Source organism: Zonotrichia leucophrys, chromosome 3 (genome assembly GCF_028769735.1).
Source record: "Zonotrichia leucophrys gambelii isolate GWCS_2022_RI chromosome 3, RI_Zleu_2.0, whole genome shotgun sequence".
NCBI lineage: Eukaryota > Metazoa > Chordata > Aves > Passeriformes > Passerellidae > Zonotrichia > Zonotrichia leucophrys.
The window spans coordinates 78,630,761-78,655,532 of record NC_088172.1 but is presented as its reverse complement, the minus strand read 5'-3'; the positions used below and the strand labels follow the sequence as shown (position 1 = coordinate 78,655,532).

At 40.8% G+C, this 24,772-nt stretch overlaps 1 protein-coding gene across 1 annotated transcript in view; it reads right to left on the bottom strand.

Moving 5' to 3' along the window:
- PLB1 (phospholipase B1) overlaps nt 1-24,772 on the bottom strand; it is an 80,974-nt gene that overhangs the window by 11,647 nt on the left and 44,555 nt on the right. The window contains exons 35-51 of the mRNA XM_064707187.1: nt 24,323-24,366; nt 22,973-23,081; nt 19,174-19,225; nt 18,966-19,046; nt 17,808-17,873; nt 17,304-17,404; nt 16,409-16,490; nt 15,876-15,980; nt 14,157-14,252; nt 13,003-13,074; nt 11,332-11,403; nt 9,068-9,128; nt 8,309-8,367; nt 5,800-5,858; nt 4,575-4,618; nt 3,266-3,365; nt 1,847-1,898 (exon numbers count right to left, since the gene is read on the bottom strand). Coding sequence (XP_064563257.1) covers nt 1,847-1,898; nt 3,266-3,365; nt 4,575-4,618; nt 5,800-5,858; nt 8,309-8,367; nt 9,068-9,128; nt 11,332-11,403; nt 13,003-13,074; nt 14,157-14,252; nt 15,876-15,980; nt 16,409-16,490; nt 17,304-17,404; nt 17,808-17,873; nt 18,966-19,046; nt 19,174-19,225; nt 22,973-23,081; nt 24,323-24,366 — 1,255 coding nt within the window. The remainder of the gene's footprint in view (nt 1-1,846; nt 1,899-3,265; nt 3,366-4,574; nt 4,619-5,799; nt 5,859-8,308; nt 8,368-9,067; nt 9,129-11,331; nt 11,404-13,002; nt 13,075-14,156; nt 14,253-15,875; nt 15,981-16,408; nt 16,491-17,303; nt 17,405-17,807; nt 17,874-18,965; nt 19,047-19,173; nt 19,226-22,972; nt 23,082-24,322; nt 24,367-24,772) is intronic.

The window sequence follows — 24,772 nt, the reverse complement described above, 5'->3', positions numbered from 1 at the left end:
CAGCTCCAGAACAGGGGTGGACAGCAGAGATTTGCCAGCCATGGCTGCACACTGCAGGCAGCGTGGGGATAAAGCCATGTGGGAATGGAGGCTGGAGTGACTCATGTGGCTGTGGAACTGGAGCTGCTGGGGATCCCTGCCAGCTGGGCAAGAATTACCCCGGGCCAGGAGGGGCAAGGGGTGCCCCAGGGAACAGACAGCTGGATTAAAATAGAAGAGTCCAGGAGGCTGGTGACTTCACTGAGCTCATATAAGGGCAGCTGCAGCATCCACGTCACCACAAGCTAACAATAGGCGCTGCTGAGAGCTGGATCTCATCAAAACATTTTGTAACATTCAGTACAAAGAAAGGAATCAAAGGCAACTATTTTTAGTGCTGTGCATTTACATAACAAACATCTGCGAAAGGATCCCACAAATAGAGGGAGGGCCTGGGAATCACCCAGGTCTGAATTCTCCTCTTTAACCAGCAATTTGCTCAGAAAGACTTTCATGAAGAGGCAATGTTATGGCAGAGATACACCCCTCTCCCTTTTAAAAAAAAATGCATAAAAAGCTGTGAATAAAACAAAGCAGACAGCCTCTCCTCTTCTATTCTATTGAAAAGCCATGCCAGCTCTCTTCACTCTGCCAAACAATTGGCAATGCAGAGTAACTGACAGTGGGGTGAGCATGCAGCATCCATCAAGAGTTCTGGCATGGAGAGCCACATGCTTTGACAAATCCTGCTTATTCAGTGCCTTCCTCTTCCATTCAGTCTGAGCCAAGGAGCACCAGGCACTCCCGTTCCCTTACAGGGAATGCTCTCCCTGCACCAACAGCTCACACCCAGACAGTCATCCACTCAAATTCAGCCAACCCTCAGAGCAGGGCAGCCTTGGGTTTCTCAGATTTCTTCCCTCCCTATTTCTGATGTCCATTGTTGCCCACAGTGGAGCTGGCACAGCAGACTGGCCCACAATGATAGATCCCCTACTAATTCTCTAAAAGATTGCAGTATGTCGCAGACATCTTTTATGGAAAATCCTTTCCTTAGGATTTTCCCTCCTGAGAAGCTGAGAGGCCTCAGGAACAAAATGTAAACATTGATTATTTGCTGCTGTGGAATGCAACAGGTGGATCTTTGATTGGCCCATATTGGTTGTTTCTAATTAATGGCCAATCACAGCCCAGAAAGCTCAGACAAAGAGTCCAAGACAGCTGCCTTTGTTATCATTATTTCTTATTCTATTATTAGCTAGCCTTCAAATGAAAACCTTTCTTCTATTCTTTTACTATGGTTTTAATGTAATATGTATCATAAAATAATAAATCAAGCCTTCTGAAACATGGAGTCAAATCCTCATCTCTTCCCTCAACCTAAGACCCCTGTGAACACCGTCACAGCATTGTGACAGAGATTCATCCATTCCTGAGGTTTCTGGTCATTAATTAATTACTTGCCTGCTCAAAACCAGACTTTGAGAGGGCTTCTTCTCCTGCAAAGACTTCATAGTCCCTCTTCCCAGTGTTGTGAATATTGTGACTCACATTGGTCTGCTTCAGCAATTTTACACTCAGCCTTTATGACCTTCACTTTGAAGGCTGCTGCTCAACAAAGCAATCCTGTGATCTTACCAGAGCCTTCACATTTCTTCTCTTCCTCACTACCATCCTTACATCTCCTGGCTGCACTGCAGCCTACATTAGGGGTAATTCATCTTGCACATTCATCTTGGAAAGCACAGCAGAGACAAGGACTTTTCTTTCATCAGTAAAGCACTCTTCCTGACTCAAGCATCCCATTAATTACAGACATCTCCCAGAGACCCCGGCAGCATGGAGGTGTGGCCCAAATCCCACTCACCGAGCTGCTTCTCATCAGCTCCACCAATGCACGTGCCTGGGCTGGCATGTCACTAAGAGAGAGAACAGAAGATTTCAGATGTGTGCTCCAAAAGCACATCACCTTCTTGATCCCCACTTCTTATTGCAGGGGATCTCAGGATCAGCAGAAATAAGGAAAGTGGTCCTTCAAAAGGCTGAGCAAACACTGAAAGACCAAGTTGCAAAAGTGAATAATCTGATCTGAAAAGGCTTCAGCTGGGATGGCTGCCAAGTGGCAGGCAATTGGTATGAGTTCTTCCCATCTCAGACTTGGCCTTGGTACATTTTGTTTGGGAAAAAACTCTAATGCCCAGATGCACAGAGACATTGAGTTACATAACTTGCTTCAAAAATCTAGTGGGGGAGTTTGGTGCTGACACAGAAGCTGGGCACCTAACCAGCCTTCCTGATCCGGCCTTAAATTCCTATGGCTTGTCTTATGGCTGGAAGAGAGTGCTTACACTGTGGGACTGCCAGCCTCGAGAGTCCCAGTCCAGCTCTGGACAGGATGCAACATCCACGGGCCAAAGCACAAACCATGCTGAGACACCAGCTGGAAATGAGCTCCTGATATAGTAGAAGAAGACTGTGCTTGAGCTAATAAGCCCTGCCTCTCTCCAGCAACTACACAAATGCAGCTACATTATTTGGATTCCTAGAAGCATATTGATCACGCTGAGTCAGCTTTGCTCAGGGAACCTATGAAATATTTAGTAGCTATGCAGGCTTTGATAGTTATCCTAAATCTCTCTTGCAGCAGATTTAATGGTTGTTAAAGGTGTCACAAAAAGCTTTGGAACCAAATTTTGTGAGTATTCATGGAGCAGGCACAGCGTAAGCCATAAAAATTCTTACATGTTTTGGTTGTTAACAGACTAGAAGTTTTTTTTCTTCAGGAAGAGAAAGGAGTTATTTACCAGATGGTTTGGTGGGGGTTTTTTCCCCTTTGCACTGAAAACAGGGATAATATTGTAGGGTAGAAGTGGACTTCTATTTGTTAGTTTCAGGCATGTTCTCTAGAATTCAAGGATTAAAAGAGATGCTCATGAATTTTTTCCTCATTGAAGATATTGCCTGACAGTGAATTAGGGACCTGTACACTGAACACTGGGCAGAAAAAGGTACTGCTAGAATTAGAAGCATAACTAAGGAATTGGCTCAAAAATTATGGGCAGCAATAAAATAAAGAAAGGAAGCTTGAGTCAAATTTAGAAAAAGATAACAAATAAATCCCCCAAATACCGAATTGAATTAAAAAACCAAAACCCACAATTGAAAACATCAGATCACAGAAACATGCTGAGTACCAGCAGGTCACCAGCATTACCTCAACCCTGTCATGCATCTCAAAGGTAACCTGCCAGCCCATCACTTCTCACTCCTTTGGGATTGTCCTTACCGTGCTGCAGCATTTCTCTCTGCAACGTTGAATCCAGCTGTTTCCTTAGAGCTGCCAGTGGAGAAGCCAAAGATGTTCGGATTGAATTTCTTCAAGATGTCTTAAAAGGAAAAAACACAGTGTTTAACCATTCACAATACAGCCAGCAGTGTTGCCTCCCTGCAGAAGCAGGAGCCAATTGAGTGATGAGAATACATGGCTGTGTTTTCCCCTCATTACAGGAGCTAGAGACACACCGGCTTTGGAGACTCTAGTTACTGTCCCAATTTCATCACTGCCATTATTTCTCTCCAAGGGCCTGAGGAACCAGGGCCTGGTGGCCCAGGAGATGCATAGGTGGATCTTGGGCAAATCACCAGTCTTGAATTTGTCAGACTATTCATGGTTACTTTCATGTACCAGAAGCAGATGCCCTGAATATGGCCCTCTACCTCTCACTCCCCCAGCTAGATAATAATATTTGTGGCAGAGAAGTGAATTTTTTTCATTTTCTAGATTTCACTTAAACTTCTAGTGGGAAAGCATGATGTCTGAAAACTGTTGCTGTTACTGTGTCCTTAGAACTGCTGTCTGAAACCTCTTTACAGAATCTCATTTATAATGCATAAATGAATTGTTTTCTTCAAACACAGTGAAATGCCTGGTACAAGGCAAAGGCAAAACACATCAGATTTTTTACTGACAGTGTCAGGTATTGTCAAACTGTTCCACAGCATGGATCACATACAAATAGAGCAGCCATTGTAAACCAAGTGCCTTCCAATTTATTGTCACATTGACCACTTAATGGTTTCTATGGCAACTACAGGCCAAATTACACAGAACACTAGGGCAAAAATTTATAGTACTTTTAGATTTATTTTTTTTTCCCACTGCTATGTAGCAACTTGAAATCATCTGGAAGAACCACAACTTTGTCAACAATCCTGGCTAGAGGGACTGGTAATTGTTTCATAACCCCTCATTTGTCCATAGACATTACAGTCAGTCACTGGAAAGCACAAAACAAAATAAGGGAGGAACAGGTCTGCCTTGAACTTTGGTCACCTTCAGCTCACTTACTCCTAATTCTTTTGGCCAAAAGGATGATACAATCACATGCAGATCCTGTGATGTGGAGGGGCTGAATCAACTGTACAGCTAATCAGGTCAGCCTGGATCTCAGCTCTCACTCCCATGAACTGCTTATACCCACACCAGATGGACATCCCTACCATTTTCAAGGAATTACCATTTCCAGATGTTTCCTAGCATCTACTTAAACCACTTTCAGTGTAATACCCAACTTTTGCTTTTCTAGGATACTCACTGGGTAAAGTAGCCTGGATCTCCAGAGTGTCATCACCCCCAATACTACAAAGGGAAAGAACAAAATCACCCACTAGGGTTAATCCTGCAGCCATCTGTCTTATTGTCACCATATGTGGTTGTAGCAGCCCAAGAAGGAAAAAACAACCTCCCCCCTCCCTTCCCAAAAATACTTGCTTCAAACAGGACTAAGGAGATAAACCACAGGAATTCAGGGAAAGTAGTGAAAGGATAACTCACATTAAATAAAGCAAAGCAGTGCTAAGATAGAAGCTATGCCTTCAGGCTGGGAACAGACCATATTGGGAGAACTGATTTTTCATCTGGACATGCTGGGATACCTACCACAGAAAGGCATATTTCCTCACTAAAGCTGCTCCACGTTACCTCACTGAAACTACATTTGCACACAGTTAAGCATAGGAGAGACTGCATTAAATATTCATTAACTACCTATTTGCAAAGCTGCAATGCTGATTACATAGAGCCTCTGCCTCACCATTCAAAACTTGTCTGTGTGCAGAGTCAACACACTCTTACACCATTTATGGCAGCCCCTCCTGAAAGTATCCATGCCTGCAGACATATGCAAAGGGATGAAGAAAGAGCAAAGAGGACAATGTATACATGCACACACTTATCAACCATATGTGTGTCCATAGGGAGGAGGCAGTTTCCTTCCACTCTAGCATGGATATTGAGCTTCACACCTTGACATGCATTGTTTGCCCACTTTGCAATAGCAAAGGTGTTTGGAACATCTTCACTGAGTATATATGCAGTGCTCTTGCCATGTCCATGCCAACCCACACTCACTCAGACCTCCCAGAATTACATATTTCAGTAGATAATCACAGCAACATTTTGCATAAGCTCCAGTGAGACTAGCAAAAGGCTAAAAGGTACTGTGGCACAGGACCACGCTTGTAGCAATCAGACAATCAGATTGGGTTAACACACACAGACACATAAAAAAAAAAAAAAAAAGAAAAATAGAAGCAAGAAAAAGCCCACAAAAACAAACACAACCCACCCTCCCCTCCCAGGAATCCCTCCTATCTATTCTCTTCCAGCCCTGACTCTTCCAATCCTTACCAAGCAATATTTGCTGTCATCATCCTTCCCCTGAATTTACATATACAAAGATGTAATTACACAACCAGGTGACCCACACTTTTAACTGCGTGGACAAAAACAGACTTAAAAAAAAGAGCATTTTCACTCACCTCCAGGATAGTCCCCTCCAGTCTGTTTGTAGGTCTGGTACTTTGGCTCCTACTGCAGTCTGGGAAAGATGGAAATAACAATTGATAAAATACTAAAAGAAAAAAAGCCCTATGAGTTTAGGTAAGATAGACATCATGTTTTGAAAGTGCTGAAACATTCTTTCAACATTAGTCTGTATCCAGCCAAGCTTTTGCAACACCCCAGCTTTAGCATAAGTGGTCTGTGTCCTTATTCACCACCACACTCTGGCCTGTGGGCAGCCCTGCATCTCCCATACTCCAGTTTCCTGTACTTTCCCTCATATCTAGATAACAGACCATGGAGCACCAGAGGAGATATAATCCAGCCAGAGGATGTCAGATTGTAAAGTCAAGGACATAAGGCTTTAAAGCTGCTAATCATACTGTTTTAGCAACCTAATGGGACCCCGATTAACATCAACGGCTTTGTATTTGTTTGGATTTTTTTCTGATGGAAAATGTTTCATCCTGGCATTTCCTGAAGAAAGATGATTTTGAGAGGCTTAATAATCCAGGAAAAAAGCCCCAAACACTGGTGAAAAATCCCCATCCAGTTTTAGCTGCACATAAATCAGAGAAGCTGCTTTTTAATCTGCCAAGAAAACAAATCTTTGGTGTACAATCCATTTTTCCTCTCCTGGATCCAGTCTGCTACTTAACACACAGACTTGATGAGGTGTAGACAGGATTTTTTTTGCCAGTATAGATAAGCATGTTGGTGTGTGTACTCCTTTCACTGTGCACTGGTGCTGGAGAAGTCAGACAGATGAATTCTAACCAGTGACATTAATAAATTGTTCAATGTTTCATTAATCTCCAACCGTATCTAGATTGAGACAGCCTTTCTTCCTGTGCCGTGAACTTTCATATCCTTCAAAATTAAATAAATGCATAAGACCTCTGTGCTGAATTTGGGTTGCTCACAGGATGGGGACAGACCTCTAGCAAGGTCAGCACTGTGACTCTAATTCAGGGCAGCAAACATGAGAATTCTGCAGCTTTACAGGTTTTTAGTGGTCTCACCAACTTCTGTATTCTTCAAAAAGCCAGGGCACCAATTCAGCTATAAACACTGGCTGCATGCAGGGATCTTGTGAGGAGCACCAGGAGGACAATCCATGCCTTGGGGGACCTTGCTGCTGCAGTCCCCCTGTGCCAAGGATGGTTACCCCGCACAAAGCACACAGGGCTGCTCTGGGAGGTGTGAGTGTGTGCACACATGTGGGAAACACTCTGCCACTTTTGCTGCCCTCCCCAAATAAATCACTCAGTAAAACCCCCAAACACACCTTGCTGTGGCAGTGGCAACTGGTAGGAGCTGCATGAATAATGGCATCATGAGAACCTGCCTTGCTCAGCTCTTGAGACCTGACCCCTATGACTAGGGCTTTCAGAGATATTTCATATATTAAAGAACTAATATTTTTAAAATAAAAGATATGGGCTACTGAACATACCTAGCATTTGATGTGGGGGGAAGAAAAAAAGCAATTTAAGAGTCATGGCAATGGATAGGAGGGAGACTTGTAGGGCTTTACTGATTTCTTCCAAAAAAAGCTCAAAGCTTGGCAGCAGGGGGAAAGCCAGGATCACATCAGGTCAAGCAAAATCAGGTTCAGAGCTAATGAGAAGTTGCATGATACATAATGAAGACATGCACACCTGCTTGTAAGATAAGCCTGACCATTTAAGGGCTTCAGACCCTTCAAGTCTCTCTGAACTCAACAGGAAGAGAAGCTGCTAGAATGAGCACTGGTTTAGTTCAGGAGTTAAAATTCATGAAAACTGTTGACGCAAATGTTTGCTTTCATCCCATGCCAGAACAATTCTGCAGGGCTGTGTAATTCTAGAACTTTTTCTCAGAAAACTTCAGTGCAGATCTGCAGTATTCCCTGCTATTCTTCTCTGGGGCCTTTCTGGGTTTTTTTGTGCCTACTTTTTGTTTTAAACCTCCATTTCTTAGTACTTGAAATACATCAGGGCTGTAATTGGAAGATATCTAGGAAGGCAACCCAAGCAGCAAAATCTGAAAGCAAAACTCTGAAATACAGAAGTATCAGAATTATCTCAAGTGGGAAGCACTTCATTTTGCAGTCAATTATTTCCATGGGAGTTTTCAGCAAAATGTCTTCTTGCTTCAAAAATATCAACTGCTTTCACTTCTTTTTTTTCATGTCAGATGAGACTAATCCTATAAGACAGACACTTCCCTTTTCAAAAACTTGGATAAACTCCAATGGATGGGGTTTATGGGATGGGATCCCATTTCAGACCTGGCCCGAACTATTCATGACTGAATTACAAAATTGCCAGTGTCACTCAGATTCCTTCAGGCTATTTCTTTGCAAAGGAAACCAGATAGATGAGTTTTGCTTTCCCAAGCCAAAGCAATTTGCTTTCTATCTGATGATGCCTGATGGGACAACGTCTGGGTAGAAACTGAGAACTGCTCTTCTCATTGTAAACATGTGAATCCAGCCGTACTCACAGTCAGGGAATCTCCAAGTGCTCCTATGGCTTTGATGTCAGCAGGTCGTAACTCATGGACTAAAAAGCAGTAGGAGAATAAAAGCAGGATTACCAACAACTGACAAAATACTGTCTAATAGAATAAATATGCAAGTCTTAGGTTCCAATCTGATGGCATTTTTGCAGACTTTTAAGGTAGAAAAAGCTTCAGGTTCTGTGTGTCACCTAGGCAAAAATGCGTAACTTCTTGCCTTTGCTTGCAACAGTGCATTACACTAACATGGAAAGAAATGGAACTTAAAATAGCTTAGTAAAAAATGAAAACAGACTAGATATGTTTACAGATGCATACATTCAACCTCTTTTAATTGACTTAGAGGTCTGGATCATAGATAAATATTTCCTATTAAATATCTCCCAATAAAATCTTCAAACTGCACACAGCACTTGCACTGTGCTGCTTATCAGAGCACATTCCAGCTTGCTAAGTCACTAACCCTCCTGGGCAATTTTAACCTGCCACGTTGCTGTATGATGAATGATATATAAGATACATGCATATAATAAATGTGATCACATTTATCCACAGAGACATACCTGCTGTCATGCAGAACTCACTGAGAATGGCAAGACTGACTTCTTCCCTTTGCTGCTAAATATATCAGCTTTTATTGTTTACTTTCCATCTAGGATGTGCAATTTCAACCTCTTATTGCTTTTAGAAACAAAAGATGAAGTTTTTCCTATGTATGATTTTAGGTTAGGAGTTCTTTCTCACCTGATGTTGGGACAGGACTGGATGGAGTATGACCAGGACACGACAGTTCACTGCCCCAATTCTGAAATGAGAAGTTACAAAATGGTTTCATCTTGTAGCTAAAAGATAATGTGGAATTCATATATGGTTTAGTTGTACAATGTAGGGCAAAACCAAGTTAAAATACAGATCCTAGTTTGGTGCCTGTGTAGCTCAACAGTCTTTTACACCTCTTTGTGGAACACTATCCAAACAATCATTACTTCTGGTGACATTTTCTAGCCAAAGCATAAAACTCTTCCAAAGGCAAAACACTGTATCTTATATTTCCTATATTTCCCTCTCTACTGCCTACAAATTTTGTCCATGACCTGCAAGGTGGGGTCTCCAGGTTTGAAGTCTTGCTCTGTCTCAAAAGATAACAGATGTAAAAGCAAATAAAGATCAATAACTCTCTGCAAAGTTATCATGCTATACTAATGTATTATATTATTAATGTATTATTATATTAGCTGGTAAAAGGTTTGAACATAAGTCCTAAGAAGAGGAGTTGAGGGAACTGGGGTTGTTTGGCCTGGAAAAAAGGAGGCTCAGGGGAGACCTTATCACTCTCCCACTGTGTGAAAGGAGGCGGGACAATGCAGGAGTCTGTCTCTTCTCCCAGGCAACCAGTGAAGGAACAAGGGCAAATGGACTCAAGATGCACCAGGAAAGGTTCAGGTTGGATATTAGAAAAAGTTTCTTCACTGAAAGAGTGGTCAAGCATTGGAAGAACCTTATCTACTCTATTATTATATTATTGTTCCCCATGTAGTTTGCCAGGAACCTATTCTTTCCCTAGAAACTTTCAAAAATTACTGAATATAAAATTTGAAAAAACTTCAAAGCTTTAAAAGTTCCAGTAAAGAAAACTGTTAGGCTCTAAATAATTGTACTTTACAGTATATTTTTAGGTGACATAATAGTTATTATGTCACCTGAATTCCGCCAATTTAAGATACTGAATCAAACACATATTGCAGAACATCTTAGTTCACCAGCAGAGAGAGCTGATGAATGTCTCTTTGCTTTTTGGTAACAGGCAACCATATTAGCCAAGAAGGTAGCAAGGGAAAAACTAAAATTGCTCCAGTGGACAGCCCTTGCAGGAGAATGACAGCTGTGTACACAGATCAAAAGGCCTGCCCTGCTAGAAGCAGGAGATCAGGCTTGGGATGTCCTGAGGTCCCCTCCAACCTCAATTATTCTGTGACTGCACAATTCTACCAGAGTAAAACTACATAGACCAGTGGTCTTCAGAAAGCATGGCTGCTGTTAAAAAACATCACGACAAATTCATCTGTTCCTGTAAAAAGATGCTGGAATATGCTCCACTATCAACCACTACAGTCTGGTTGCAGAGGCTAGAAAGGACAGATAGGCTTATTTTTGGATCAGAAAGTGTTGCTTTACTCTCTCTCTACTTCTTTCCTTTATCACTTCAAAAGCTGTTGCTGTTAAGATTCAGTGGAATTATGTATTAAAGCATAACTGTAGCTCTACTGATAAAAATCCCATATCAGTCCTGCAAACTATGACTTGCTAAGACAATACCTGCTGTTCTTTGTGACCATCATGGCACACAAAGACTTTGATAATTGGGTTAGTCATGAGCTCCCTAAGTATGTCAAACTAACCCAGTCCATTCTGACTGCCAAGAAGATAACTGCTCCATTTCTTCGAGTCCTACACACAATATCTGTTTCTGCAGTTCACTGAACATGCCTCATAACAGTTGCTCAGTCATGGTGGAAATGAAGTCCCTTTGAAAATGGGATTCCTACCACCTTTGTATAGGGTCACACATCCAATATGTAAAGGTGACTGCCCTCTACAGGTTAAGCTTACTTGAATGTAACAAAGAACAGTGCCTCCAGAGGAGAACATCTAAACATTCCTTAGATTATTTGGAGGTCAGGATTCTAAGATAGCTTCTCCATACTGTGAGAAACCTGCTATCTGAATTAATTATGCATTCCAGCTTACTTACTTTGGTTTCAGTTTTGATATAATTGCACCATTAATATAATTAATTTTGTTTGGTTTTTAGGAAAACATTTGTTTACACAATGAAAAGTGCAATGCAAACCAGTTTTTGGAAAGAGAATTCCGCCTTGCATTGCACTTTTCATTGTGTAAAAACTGGTAATAGTTTATATAATCTATAAATTCAGGATTATGTGTTAAGAGACGAGATGCAACTTTACACAGTTTGCCTAAAATGCAGCAAAATGTGCAACAATTACCTCTATTGGCTCTCTAGTGGGCTCCACAGGTGTGTAGTTGCTATTTCTGTACGTTCCCAGGAAGGGACTGTTCTGGAGAAAGAGGAAACAAAACAAGAGAAATAAGAGAAATTGGGCAATAAGCATATGGCACAAACTATAGCAAGTGATATCAAGGTATCATATAACCAAGAAAGTAATTGCCTAAAATATAAAGTTGGAATCGATTTTGAAACCATGCTTCTTCCTTAAAATTAATAAACTTTGTGTTTAGTACCTTAGGACAAAAATTACATGTACTAGATGCCAATTGCAGTTTAATATTTTCCTCTCCTAACATTCCAAATTAGACTTTATTAGAAGTTTAGTCCATTCCATTCAGAAGGTGCTGATGTAGAATCTAGACAAACCTGGGCAGATCTTCTGTGTCAGCATCAGGGAGATAAAAGATGGCTTACTGAAAAGCTCATTCTTCCCTCCAATGGAGGCTGTAGAGATTACATTGTTATTTTTGTCCTCTACTAATGCAGCATGCATTCAGGAAGACATGCACATCATACAGGCTAAAAAAATTCACCTGGAGGCTCACTTACCTCAATCAAGAGAAACTCCAGCATTTGCATAAAGAAGTCTTTACAAGCACTAAAATTAGAAGGCAGGTTTTTATGGTACTTAAGTTTGCCTCAAAACAAGTAATTTTCCATGGCTACTGGCACTTTTATCAATGACCTTTTCATTGCATTTAGATTTACTAAAGGCTTGTCATTTCTGCAAAACAAAATGGCCATATATCTTCTCAAGGGATATAAAACTTTTCTTTGCCTACTTCTGAAAAGCAACATCTTTGAATAAGAGTAAAGGAAGGGAAAGAAGTACAAAATCCACATTATTTGGCACTGAAGTTGTTGCTGAGTTCATTTAAGCTGCTTGGAAAGAATGCTGGGTAAATGAAATAGGATCATTTTGAGCAAATCAGAGGACTTCTGAAATACGCTATTTAATAACTCAGAAGATTTTCCTTGTCTGACAGGATAGACACAATATGGACAAAAGCCTCATGCATAACTTGAATGTCTGCCTCCAGACCTAAGAGAAGTCAGAACTCAGCTCCCTGATCTGTTCAGTTCTTTGGCCTTCCTGTTGAAACTGCTGAAGAAAGGGAGCCAGTGACTGCTGCTTGCAGCAGTCATTTCCACGTGGTGGTACCTAGCAACTGTCCTGCAAGTTCAGCAGCTTGTTGTGTAACTGCAGGAGCAGCTTCCAAAGAGTCTGAAGTATTCCTCTTATGGATCAGGCCAGGAAAGCCAACTTGACACTAATCCAAGACACGACAGATTCTGAGTTTTCAAAGCTGCTGTGGTGCCCAAACCTCATTGATTCTGATGGGAAAGTTAATGCAGCATGTTCTGTTGTTTGCTGCTTGAGCTGCCTCTGTACTTCACAAACAATAAAAGACAACATCTGCTGTAGCTGCAAACACACCAATCAGCATGTTGTCAATCAGTATTCACTGCACAGCAAAGCGGCCATGGGACACCAGTGCAGGTATATGAGAACACCTGCTCTCTCAGAGGTAAACAGAACAAAGCTTGAAGTAAGCTTATTCCAGATAGACCAAAGCCCTGCTCTCTGCAGCGAGCACAAGCAATACAGCCTCCTGACAGCCAACTTCCAAAATGTGGGTATGTTTACCTGAGCTGGACAGCCGAGGACGATGTCAGCTGAGAAATCAAATGAGTCAGCTTTCTGGCCCACAGGCTGTAACTGGAAACAAAGACAAAAGAATCTATTTTTTAACCCTGTCAGCTCATCTTAAATTTGTAAAACAATTCTAATTAAAATAACTCCAACATAAATATACCTTTCAAATATATCTAAAGGTGCCTGTATTTACAGACCTAGATTTACAGCCAAGGTTGAAATGCATCTACTTCTCAGAAAGAACATGGCAACCGCAAAACAAAAGAGCAGTTCTAGAAAGAAGCTTAAAATGGGAAGTGGAAAGCTACAGTGGTTCAGTTTAAACTCCTGGAGGATTTTGGCAGGCACATGAAGTACCTTGGAATTTTGCCAGACAGCAAGGTCATAAACTTTCTTCTCTTGCACAAAAGACATTAAGAGTCCCTCAATTTTTTGTAGCTAAGCTGCATGATGGCATCTCCAACAAAAGGTTGTTTATGTGTAGAAGATAATACCAAATCTAATTAGAGGTACTGCTTGATGATTGCAAGCAATCATGTCAGCTGTTAAAATATTAATCCAAAGTATATGGAAGTTACTATTCAGGATCCAAGATACTGCTGCTGACTGCTGGGCACTCCTGCACTGCATTGCTAAGTAAAATGAGTTTGCTTAAGCAATCTTTAGTGACTCATCTTTATTGAGCTTAACTCATTTCCAAAAGTAGTAAAACTGAACTGAATTAAAGCCACTTTAATTCCTAATGAGACATTAACAACACAAGGGTTTAAAACAAACGTCTCAGTAATCAGTTTTAAATTGACAGATGCAGTTACAATTCTTTATTTGGTGGTTTCCCATAGCAGCCCATAGAAACATCATCCTTATTAAGAGCCTTGCATAGAAACAGATGAAGAGGACTTGAAGTCACAAAATGACTGTGATCATGCATTTGCAGCGCCCCTCTCCCCACCACACGCTTTAAGAAACAAGAGGTTCTAGGCAGAGAGCAGTGCCAAAGCCAGAGGGTATTTAACTAGTTAAGGAGAGACAAACACAAGGTCCAGAGTTATTCAGGCCTTAATTGAAATGCTTATTACAGAGATATTTTAATGGCAGTCAGGTCTAGGTGAAGATCTCACTGTATGCAGAACCTGTCAGCTTACCACAGCATTCCACAGAGCCCTGGCAAGCTGAGAATGGCCTTTCTGGCTCGGATGGAAGCAGTCAGGAGAAAAGTAGGAGACATCTGGTTTCTCTTTCTGCAAATAAAAGCATAAAGGACATATGATTGTAGAAAATTCCCACACTTCCAATTTGGATTTGCTGAGGCCAAATCAGAACTAGTAAAGAGAGATCCACGCTACTTGCTCTCCCTGCTCTATTGCAGAAAGGCTCCCATTATCTGGCAACACAAACTGTACTTCAGCAGACCCATGAACTACCAGAAACACTTAGCTAGAGATGATTATGTGCCTCCATGGGCAGATCCATCCAGAAGCAGTAAAACCACAATTTTCAATTATGGGTACAGTTCCTCTTTAAGTTCTGCAACGAGTTCCTCTCCCTGGTTCCAGTTGTCATTAGAACTGGAACCACAGGCTGCATTATGCTCTACAGTGCCTCCTGCAAAGCTGTGAGTTTTGAAAGGATCAAGTAAGTGTTTGGTGGAAAGCACACCAGAGTAGTCTCCTTTCTAAACAAAATTGTACTTTAATATAGGGTTAATGCAGGTACTGGAGGACTTGGAGGAAACGGAGTTTGGAAATGTGTCTGTCACATGAAAACTGAGATTAGGGTCACACATGACTGAAACAAGTATTTTTGGTCAGAGCCGTTCTTCCTCAAAACTTGAACAGGTTTTTTTCAGTGTGTTTGGACTTGCTTTTTAGAGGACTACTACCAAAATTTGCATCATATCTTTTGCCATATTTAGAGACAGAGTTTTCAGTTCAGGAACATCTGAATGTTGTGTGAGATAAGAAATTGAAAGAGCATCCTGAACTTCTTAAAATCTGACCTAATGCTTGTGAGACTACAAAAAATGTTCAGAAATATTTTGCTTCTTCTGTTTTTATTTCTGTGTTCCCTACCCTCAGTACCAAAATCCCCATAACTTCTCATGGGCACCAGCTTCACACACAAACAAAAGGCTTCACCCAAACAAAACAAAGGAGGCCTGTGAAGCAAATTTTTCCTTTGCAACACCTTAACTTTTCAAACTTGCACCAGCTATTGCAAACATTTTCAGAATGATCCAGTTCAATTATACCAGAGTAATCACTGCTCAGTATTTTGCTCCAACTCTTCTCAGCTCCAGGTACATATGAAAATGTTTCACCTCTAGTGAAAGTTTGAGTCTTTTCCTAGATTTACAGTTACTGGAACTTGCCATTCAAGGAACTGAGATATACATCAACATATGAACTACAGAAAACTTCTATGAGATCATAGGTAAGGTTCCCTTTCTGTTAGACACAGAAAAATTGGTTATGTGGCACAAAGGGGAGCTGATGCCATAGTCCTCACCGAGCAATGTGGCTATGTTGCCTTAAGAAGTGCAACTTAATAACTTGGTCTTTTGTTAATCATGTTGTATTTTCAGGAAGAAAAATATTTTTGTTATTTTTGTACTTCAAAGAACACACTCAAACACAACTCAAATCAAGTTTTGACTCATTTTCCAAAACAGCAATTGATATTGACAGAACAATACATAAAACTAAGAACTGTTTACTATATGAAGAAATCTGTTGTACTACACCAAAACCCAGCAATTTCTCATAAGAAAAGCAGAACAAAATGAAACTATTTTGAATATAGTCTCTGTAGGTAAGATACCCATCCTTAGGTCTTTAAATGCAGAAATCACCTTTAGATCATACCTGATCAAGAGGAACCTTCAGATTTTGAAGGAAAGGCTGGATGACAACTGTGAAATTTTCATGAGTATCATATCTGCCAGACTCTATCAGTCTCTGAATGCCAAGCTGCAAGATACAAAAACCCACCAGCAATACTTCAACTACAGCTCTGCATCAAAAACCACCAGCAATACTTCAACATCTCTGCATCATAACTTTGTTTGCATTTTCTGAGAGCACAGGAATCAAAAGGAAGTTTTACTCATGAACTTAAATAGCCACAGCCATTGGCAAAAGAAGGCTGAGACGGTTGGAACACAATGCTGAAACTGTTTGTCAGGGACAGGGTTTTGGTGATTAACCTCTACTAGCATACATCATTTTTCTGAAGACCTCTGCTGCTAGTTTTAGTCACATGATAGGTTTTGATAGCATCAAATGAGCTCTTGCTGAGTTCATAGTTTGAGTAAAAAACTGATATGATATGTTACTAGGTAATCAAGAGCTCACCTCTACTGGAAATAAAGTAACTGCACCACTTTTAATAGTCATACCTGGTAAGCTTTAATGGCGTCTCTCACCATTGTGAAATTTTCTGAGTTTTCTTCTCCTGTGAGAATACAGCTACACAGATAACTGTGGGGGAGGTCAGAGGAGAAAACAGGAACAGAGAGTCAAACATCTGATAATGCAGAGACCACCCTTTGTCATGAAATGCCCTCATGACACGGATGTAATAAGGGAATCTGTACAATCACGTTTTTGTGAAAACATCTTATTGTCCTTGCTATTGTAATTTCAAGACTTAATCTTATTTTCTACTGCACATGAATGATACTACTTTAAGTAATTTTGGTTTCACACCCAGATATATCAAAGTAGTGCACACTGTGTAGTTTGTTTCATTAATTTCACCCTGGCATCCAAAGGCCCTGCAGACTGGCAAAGGCGCACACCAGAGCCCCTGGGGAACTAGAAAATAGTATTTTGAAATGTACTGCCTGTTTTACTTCTGAGCTGACACCTTTCCAATCAACAATTCCTTTTGCATTCCCAAGACAGAGAATTTGTCTCTGTCTAAAAGGTCAGCAAAGAATGCAAATTACCCATAGCACTAAAGCCTCTGAAACAGGGGAAACCTGTCTACTCCTCAAAAAGATCACAAAATGGCTTGCAAATCTAAATGTTTGTGCACTTCAACCCCTTCTTGAAGAACCCTGTCTCAGTAACTTTAACCCTAGCCTCTGGGGTGTACATTATGTCCAGTTCTAGACATGGAAAACAGGTCAAAGCCAAGAGAAGGAAATGTCATGAGGAAGGGTGATGCCAGCACTGCATGGGAAGGAAGTCCACAGGACTGTGCTGCTACCTTTAAACAACAGCTCAAATTATGAGAGAAGCACAAAATAAGAACACAAACAGGACAAAATGAAATCAAACAAGCCTTACTCTGCCAAGTAAGTGGGGCACTGCCCTGAAGGGTCCACAAATAACTGTCTCAGAACAGTGATGTCCCCCACATCAACCAGACTCACTAGAGCTTTTGGAACCTGAAAGATAAGTAAGACTTTGTTGAGAAGAAACTGGTTACACAGCCCACAGTGCATTTATTTTACCCCAAAGTCCAGCCATTTGACACCACTTCCCTTTCTCCACCACTGGGAGGATAAAAAATTAAAAAGATTGAAAAAGCAACAAACTTCCCCAAATCAACTTTTGATTTTTTTTTCCCCACACCATAGCTCAATTTTACTATCTGTCATTTCAGACTGCATCTCACTACCACAGATAGAAAAGACAAAAGGAAATGTTTTTTGTACAAGTCGACAGCATATGTTTTGTACCAGCATAAAAAAAAAAAAAAAACAAAAAATCAAACAAACAGAAGAGCTACCATCAGTCAGTCACGTCTCAGTGTGAGCTAGAATGCTGGGATAATTTCACAGTACTTGCCTCCTTGTGCAGAATATCAAGAGTTTCTTGAATCCTTTTGATGTAATTCCCAGCTGAGTAGTGATCCTGATAGAAACAGAAGAGATTACTGTCAAATGAAGACACAAGGAGTTTAGGTTGTGAGGCTGGAGAATCACATTAATTCACTTCCTTTTCTGCCCTACAACACTGTGGTCAGTAGAATATTCTTGCTTCTTTCTAGAGACTGGGGATTCTAACATAGCAATTAATCCAAAACATAGGGAGGCTCGGTGAAATTTTGGATTTAAAATAAACCTTGTTGAGTAGCAGCATATTTAACCCAAATTCACTGGGCCCTTCATGCAAAAATGCAGGAAGGAACCCAATCTGAGTGCATGCTGAACAGCATAAACCAAGCAGCCACAAGCATGCTCACAGCCAGCTGATAAGCTCTCATAAAATTATGTGAAATCATTGCTAGTCAAGGTCATGGCTATAAATAAGGCTATAAAACTTGGCAGCAGCAGCAGCAAAGAAGCCTAGCAAGGCTCCTGCAGAAGAAGCACATTTCTCAAGCACAAGGGTTTGCAGAAGAATTGAAAATGCTCATAAGTAGTGAGCATATTAAAGGGAAGAGAGTGAGAGCTGGCAGTGATAGCTGGCCTCTCCCTGTCGCCTGCCCACTCAGCTCCCATGACCTCCTTATGGCAGCCCTAAAGGCTTCTCCACAATCCAGAGAAGCATAACATTCAAATAAGACTGCAGCAACTCCCCTCATATATACACCTCAGCAGTCCTAGCACCTCCCCACACTGTGAGTTATGGTGTGGTGACAATTGTAGGGTGGCACCCCTTTGAACTACTACTGCCATTCCTGGATGCCTAAAGAGGCCAAGCTAGAGCAGAGCAGTTACCACATCAGAGGAGTGAGGCATTTCTTCCCTTCCCTTTTTTGCTTACGGTCAAAAAACAGTAGCCAAAGCAGTGGTTCTCATCCTGGAGTAAGCCAGAGAAAACAAAACCATCCTACTCTGCTGGTGGTAACTTTTTATATCAGGGTATTGCCAGCAACAACCCCTGTCAAAACACACAGCAGCTCACATATAACTCATTTTATCTCTGTGAAGGCTTTATGATTTCCCTTGAGCTGTTTCTGCAGTGACAGCACAGCTGGAGATAACCAGTGTCACTACTCACAGGGTCTTTGCAATAGATGCACAGGTCGTTGGCTCCAATGTGCACTGTTATGAGCTTCCAGTCAGCACTGAAGTCAATTCTCTGTGCAATAAAGAAGAAAATAATAACGAGTCTTTGTGAGATGCACATGGTGTCATTGCAGGTGCATCTGCTGTGTGAAGCAACGCCTACTAATGCTGTAAGTTTGAAGGGGTTCCAGAAAACTTACCTGATCAGTTTTCATAAGACTCACAAGACTTCTCGCTTGGGCTGGCAAGTGCCTGGAAAGAAGGCGAACTAGTGAGTGAAAGTAACACCCGCATTGAGGGATCAACATTGCCATGCTTCAGACATCTTAAATCAAGTTGACAGATATCAGAAAGGTTGAGTGAGGACACGGTACAATACTCATGTTGCTGTGATAAAATTACAGGTTCACATCTTGGTAATAAAATCAACATCAAATCAAACTTGATTATATTATTGATGAATACAGATTTCACTCAAGTTCAGCAATTAATCTGGAACTGTAAGTTCAGCTCCCATTACAGTGCTTAGCACCTAAAACAGCTGAAAAGCCATATATGGCAACAGTTGTAAGCAGAGGGTCTCTGTAGAGGCAGGCTGCTATCAACCTATTCCTTGTAGACTAAAACACAGGAATCCCCAGTACCAAACCTTAGCTGACCTCTTGAGCAACGTCCCTGAAAAATGTAGGTTTCAGAGCTCACTGTGCACACCCTCCTCATTTTTGGAGCTTGCACCTACAGCACATAACTGTACACTATGTGTACACAACTTTTCCAGGGTAATTAAAAATCCAAGAAACCTTCCAGGTTACTTAGACAAATTAAGATGACAGCCTTGCTGCTTTCCAAAAGCCAGGTGGGTACTCTCCTTCTATTTTTTCTGTACATATATATAAACACACAGGATAGATAGATAGGATAGGATAGATATATAGGATAGATAGATAGATAGATAGATAGATAGATAGATAGATAGATAGATAGATAATCTAAAGTGCAATGAGTTTTGTGTTACCTAGGCTGAGTGCTTCAGCTTTATTTGCCCTGAAAGACTGGTCTTCAAATATGCACAGGGAAGAGAAGAGAATGGGGTCAGAAAGCAGTGACCTTCCAGGCAGGTCTGTGGTTCAGAATGAGCTGCATCTCCCTCCAGGCTCTTGTGAGAGACACTGGCTGTCTGTCATTTCTGGGAGCATATAATCTGACATTAATAAGCATGACACTTGTTTTGTATGGCAACCAGAGTTTAGCTCCTCTTTGCAAGGCTTTGTTTACTGTAGGAAAAAGAGAGGTCTCTCACCACCCCTGTTCAGCTGAATACTGATCTAACACTGGCATGGGAGCAGCTGCTGAGGAATGAGCCCTGACATACATCTGCTTGTGCACTGTGTGCATGTAGTAGTTCTTATCACCATTACCCTTGTCCAATGTCATAACCTACTTATTTATATCTATCACAACCCACAAGTGGTCGCAGTTTCCTTCTGCTCTTACTGTGGAAACCCCTTAGCTAGACATCATCTACAATATTGACACAGAGGAAAACTCCACTTATTGATCTTATGGTCCACAACATATTTGATTTCTCATACAGTCAGTGAGGTGCTGATGCATCCTGAGCCAATGCAGTCAGCAAGATCCAATAACATCTTGAATGAAGTAGTGCCAGCAATGATCCATCCTTGAACTGCAGTTTCAACCAAATTTAGATCTTGACCAATGGAAACAGTTTGCTAATGGGAAATACAGATATTCACAATTCCTGTCACCTGTTTTCTCCTCTTACTCTTAAATTCTTAACCTCCTTTTTTATTTTCCACATGAAATTAGAGACCTCAGCCAGGCTCTGCTTCAGCAACATTACTCAGATCTATCCTTAACTATCATGTTGGCAATGAATGCAGATAGGTTTAGGAACATTTTGCTATATGAGACCTACATTACTACATTTTCATCTAGTTCAATAAAGAGCTCCTCATAGCAGCCATGAATTTAAGTTTAAGAAACCCTTACACCTGGTTTCTACAAGCTGGTAAGGCTGCAAAATAATCTGATTTCAGAAATGTCCCAGCACCTCTGGAAAGCACTTTCCAGATAACCATAAAGCAAGACAGGCCAGGTAACAATTCTTCAATACCAGCATTAGCTGGTGGACTTTTTTTTTGCCCTGTGAATCACTGAAAAATGGATGGTTTCGGCTGATGAAGAATAAATGCTGAATTGCATCATCATTTCATGGTCAAATATCTAAAGCACGAGAAACTTTTCCTTATGTTGCAATATATTTCAGTACTTGACTAGGAAGAATTCACCTTCTCAGCTACCTTCTCACATTATCAAGAACCAAAACATTATAGGACAGAGCCTCAAAAGAAGTGTTTGAGAGCTCAAGAATAGTATTTTACAGGACTTTACTTTTGCACAACTTTCTGCAGAGAGTTATGAGACAGAGAAACAACAGAAGACAAGCAGAAATCTGGCATGATTGTTGTCTGTGTCTCCTTGCTGAACATTTACAAAACATGGTTACAAAACAAAGACAGCTCAATTTCATCATGTTTATCCAGTCCAGTCACTTGCAGGGGAAGAGAGAAGACTAATTGCTATCGATGAAATAGGCAATTTTCATTAGACTAGCATCCATCAACTCATTTCAGACAGCTAACAAATAGCTATTTAATAGCAATGCCTCAGCTGCTGATACAAGCTGTCCTAAGTCATAATGGTGACTTAAGTGGTTGTGTATCCTGCTTCAAGTTCTCCCACTAAACCTTTTTGGGATTTAGCTGATAAAGAATATGAGACAGGCACCTCTCTCATTCTTTCATGCAACAAGCAAAAACTGGAGGTAATATGGATACATGCTGCATGCAGTACGTTAAATTCTCACTGATGGCTGAAGAACATTTCACTGACATACACAGTTACATTCATTCATCACCAGATAAAAAATGCCTTCTTTCAGTTCTGTGGGGGCTGTAGGATATAGCAGGGGACCTAGCAACCTATTTCTGCCAGGAAATCAAAGTATTTACTGAGATTACCAGAATGAATCAGAAGTTACACAGGGCCTACAGGAGCACAATAAAATAACTTGATAAATCCTAATAATCTTTGCTTAGATACAGCAAACACAAACACCTCTCTTGGCTTCTGAAGTTCACTTCCAAGACTCCTTTGGGAAGCAAGATGAATTTTTCTTTAAACAAACAAATTAAGGTCTGTGTAATAGCAACTCACAATGTCAAATCCAGGCATGGTCTGCCAGACTCTGTGCCCAAAGTATGACTGAATTCAAGCAGCCATCTGCTTTGTTAATTAAACAGCACTGACTTTGAATAAGTATCCAGGGATTTCTAGGATAAAAAATATAGCAAAGCTCAACTCATGCAGCTTCCCAGGTGTGACTAAAAGCAAAGAGCCAAATCCAGGTCACTGCAAAACATTACAATCCCTATTATGTTGGCAGAACTGGCTGCAACTGCACCAGGTTTGCAATGCACCAAAACCCATGGATGACCATTAGTAATCCTCTTTTCTTAAGATTCTAGACTGTTTTTTTCCCCATCTCTCTCCTGTCCTTTCCTGCTTGCTTATCCAGAAACCTGAGGCCAGAATTACATAAGACTTCATCTGCTTTACTCCTAGTTTCTCTTATCAATTCATTACATGCTCAATTTATAAAATCATTCACTTTCTCAGAGATTTACTGACTGATAAATAGATAAATGAATAGATGTTGAACAGGAAGAGTAGAAACCTCCCAACTGTTTCTGCCAGTTTCTTGTTTGTGGATTTCATAAGGAGGACAGTTAGTTTCATTTGAAAGCTCAGCTATGAAATAAACCCATACGTTTAACATGTTTTGAGCCAATTTCCACTCTAACTCAACTGGTTCTGCTTGCTCCTCAGAGCAAGTTGTGACAGCACATGAGACAGTTGAAAGGCAATTAGATGAAGCATCCATCACCTACAAATGTAAAACAAAAAGCTACATACTCAGCCAGTGCTCCAGGAACTGCCTGGTTAAGGAATGCATTGGAATCATTCTCATTCCCGATACCGGTTGAGTAGCCCGTGATCATAACACTGAACTCTCGAAAGATGTCTGAAAAACAGAGGTGGCAATGAAGGCAAAAAGACTGCAGCTGTTCCCTGCCTGCAGGGACTAGAAGAACACACCAGCACTGACACAGTTTTGCTCTCTGACAGGACAGCTGCTGCTGCTGCCAGTCAACTTTGATGGATTCACCAAGCAGTGGGGAGAGGGGTCACCCACTGAAGTGACTCAGACAGCAGCGTGCTTGCAGTGCCCTGCACTGGCACCAGCGGATAAGATGAGCAGAATTAGGGAGTACAGTGCCCAGTTCTGTCTCATGTTGTAATGGTTAATGTCTAAAACAAAATTATCAGTCATATGATGTTGACTTTGTGAAGTGAGTGTGAAGGGTCCCTCCGCCCAGCCGGAGCTGGTTTTCAGCTGAAGCATCTGGGTCTGCTTCACTGCTGTGCAAAATCTCATACTACTGACAAATGTAAAGAAAAAAGCCTCAGGTGCATGACTCTGATGAAGTTACACCATGTTCTCCATAGTAGTTTCCAAAAGGAAGTTGGCAAAGTAACTTACAGCTGAAAGTGAACATGGCCACATTGTAAACTATAAAGTCTACTTCAATCTCAAAGACCGAGTTTAACCACATTTTAGTGAGGGCTTTATCAAATGTAATAGGACTCAATGAATCAATTAATTGCTTATTCTAATTATATTCCTGTTACATTCTGCTTAAAATAATGGTCAACACACAAAAGAACAGTTTACTGGCCCTCTTCGAATGGAAGTTTATTACTACAGCTGATCCAAACTGAAAGTCATGTGGCTGTACATTAGCAATAGCCTGAGCTATGTAAAGTTGCAAGTTTCAGTGAAGAGAAATTTAAAATTATTCCCTTCAGGTTACATGTATGAGTAGGCAGCTTTATTTACCAAAGAGGCCTACCCTATGCAAATATTTCTTTTGGAAAAATTGTGATACAATATTTATTAAAAGCAAATGTTAAGTACATCATGACCAAGGACATAACAAGGTTATTTAGAAATTCAAATAATACTCACCAAAGAGTTGAAAAGGGAGAGGGAAAAGAAAGTAAGGGAATTTCTATCTGTTCTCAGCTTCACTGATGAAGGCAACCTTTTATTTTTTAATTGTAGCATACTGTTTCTTTTAAAGGTTCTTGTTAATTATATTAAGCAGCTTTGAGATACTTAAAAGCTCTCTATAAATCTATCAGAAATTAGTCCACTGCATCTCCTCAATCTTGCCATTTATATCTAGCAAAGCATTTACTTACTAGGTAGAGTAGTCACATTCTCCAACGATTCATCTCCTCCAATACTAAAATGAGAAAGAAAAATCCCAGTCACTCACCTCTTACCTGGACACAAGAAACAAACAATGTGAAAACCTGCCACACATCATGGGGAAAAGCAAAGGGTTATTAATTTGGTAACTATCATTCTATCAGAATCCATGGAGACAACAGAAGTCAAAGTGCTATTGGGGAGAACAGGTAAGGTTTCAGTGGTGAAGATGCTTGTCAGAAAGATTTACTGCTCTTGCAGATGTACAGGGGTATAAAATGTACAGATGGACATTTTATCAAGTGGCAGAAAAATGTCTGACATAGCTTCATACTCAAATGCTTAATTCATACTTAAGTACTGCAGATTAGAAGGTCACCTTTGAGGCCCACTCCAGCCTCATGAAGCCCCTCTAAGGCAACACCAAACACAGACAGACC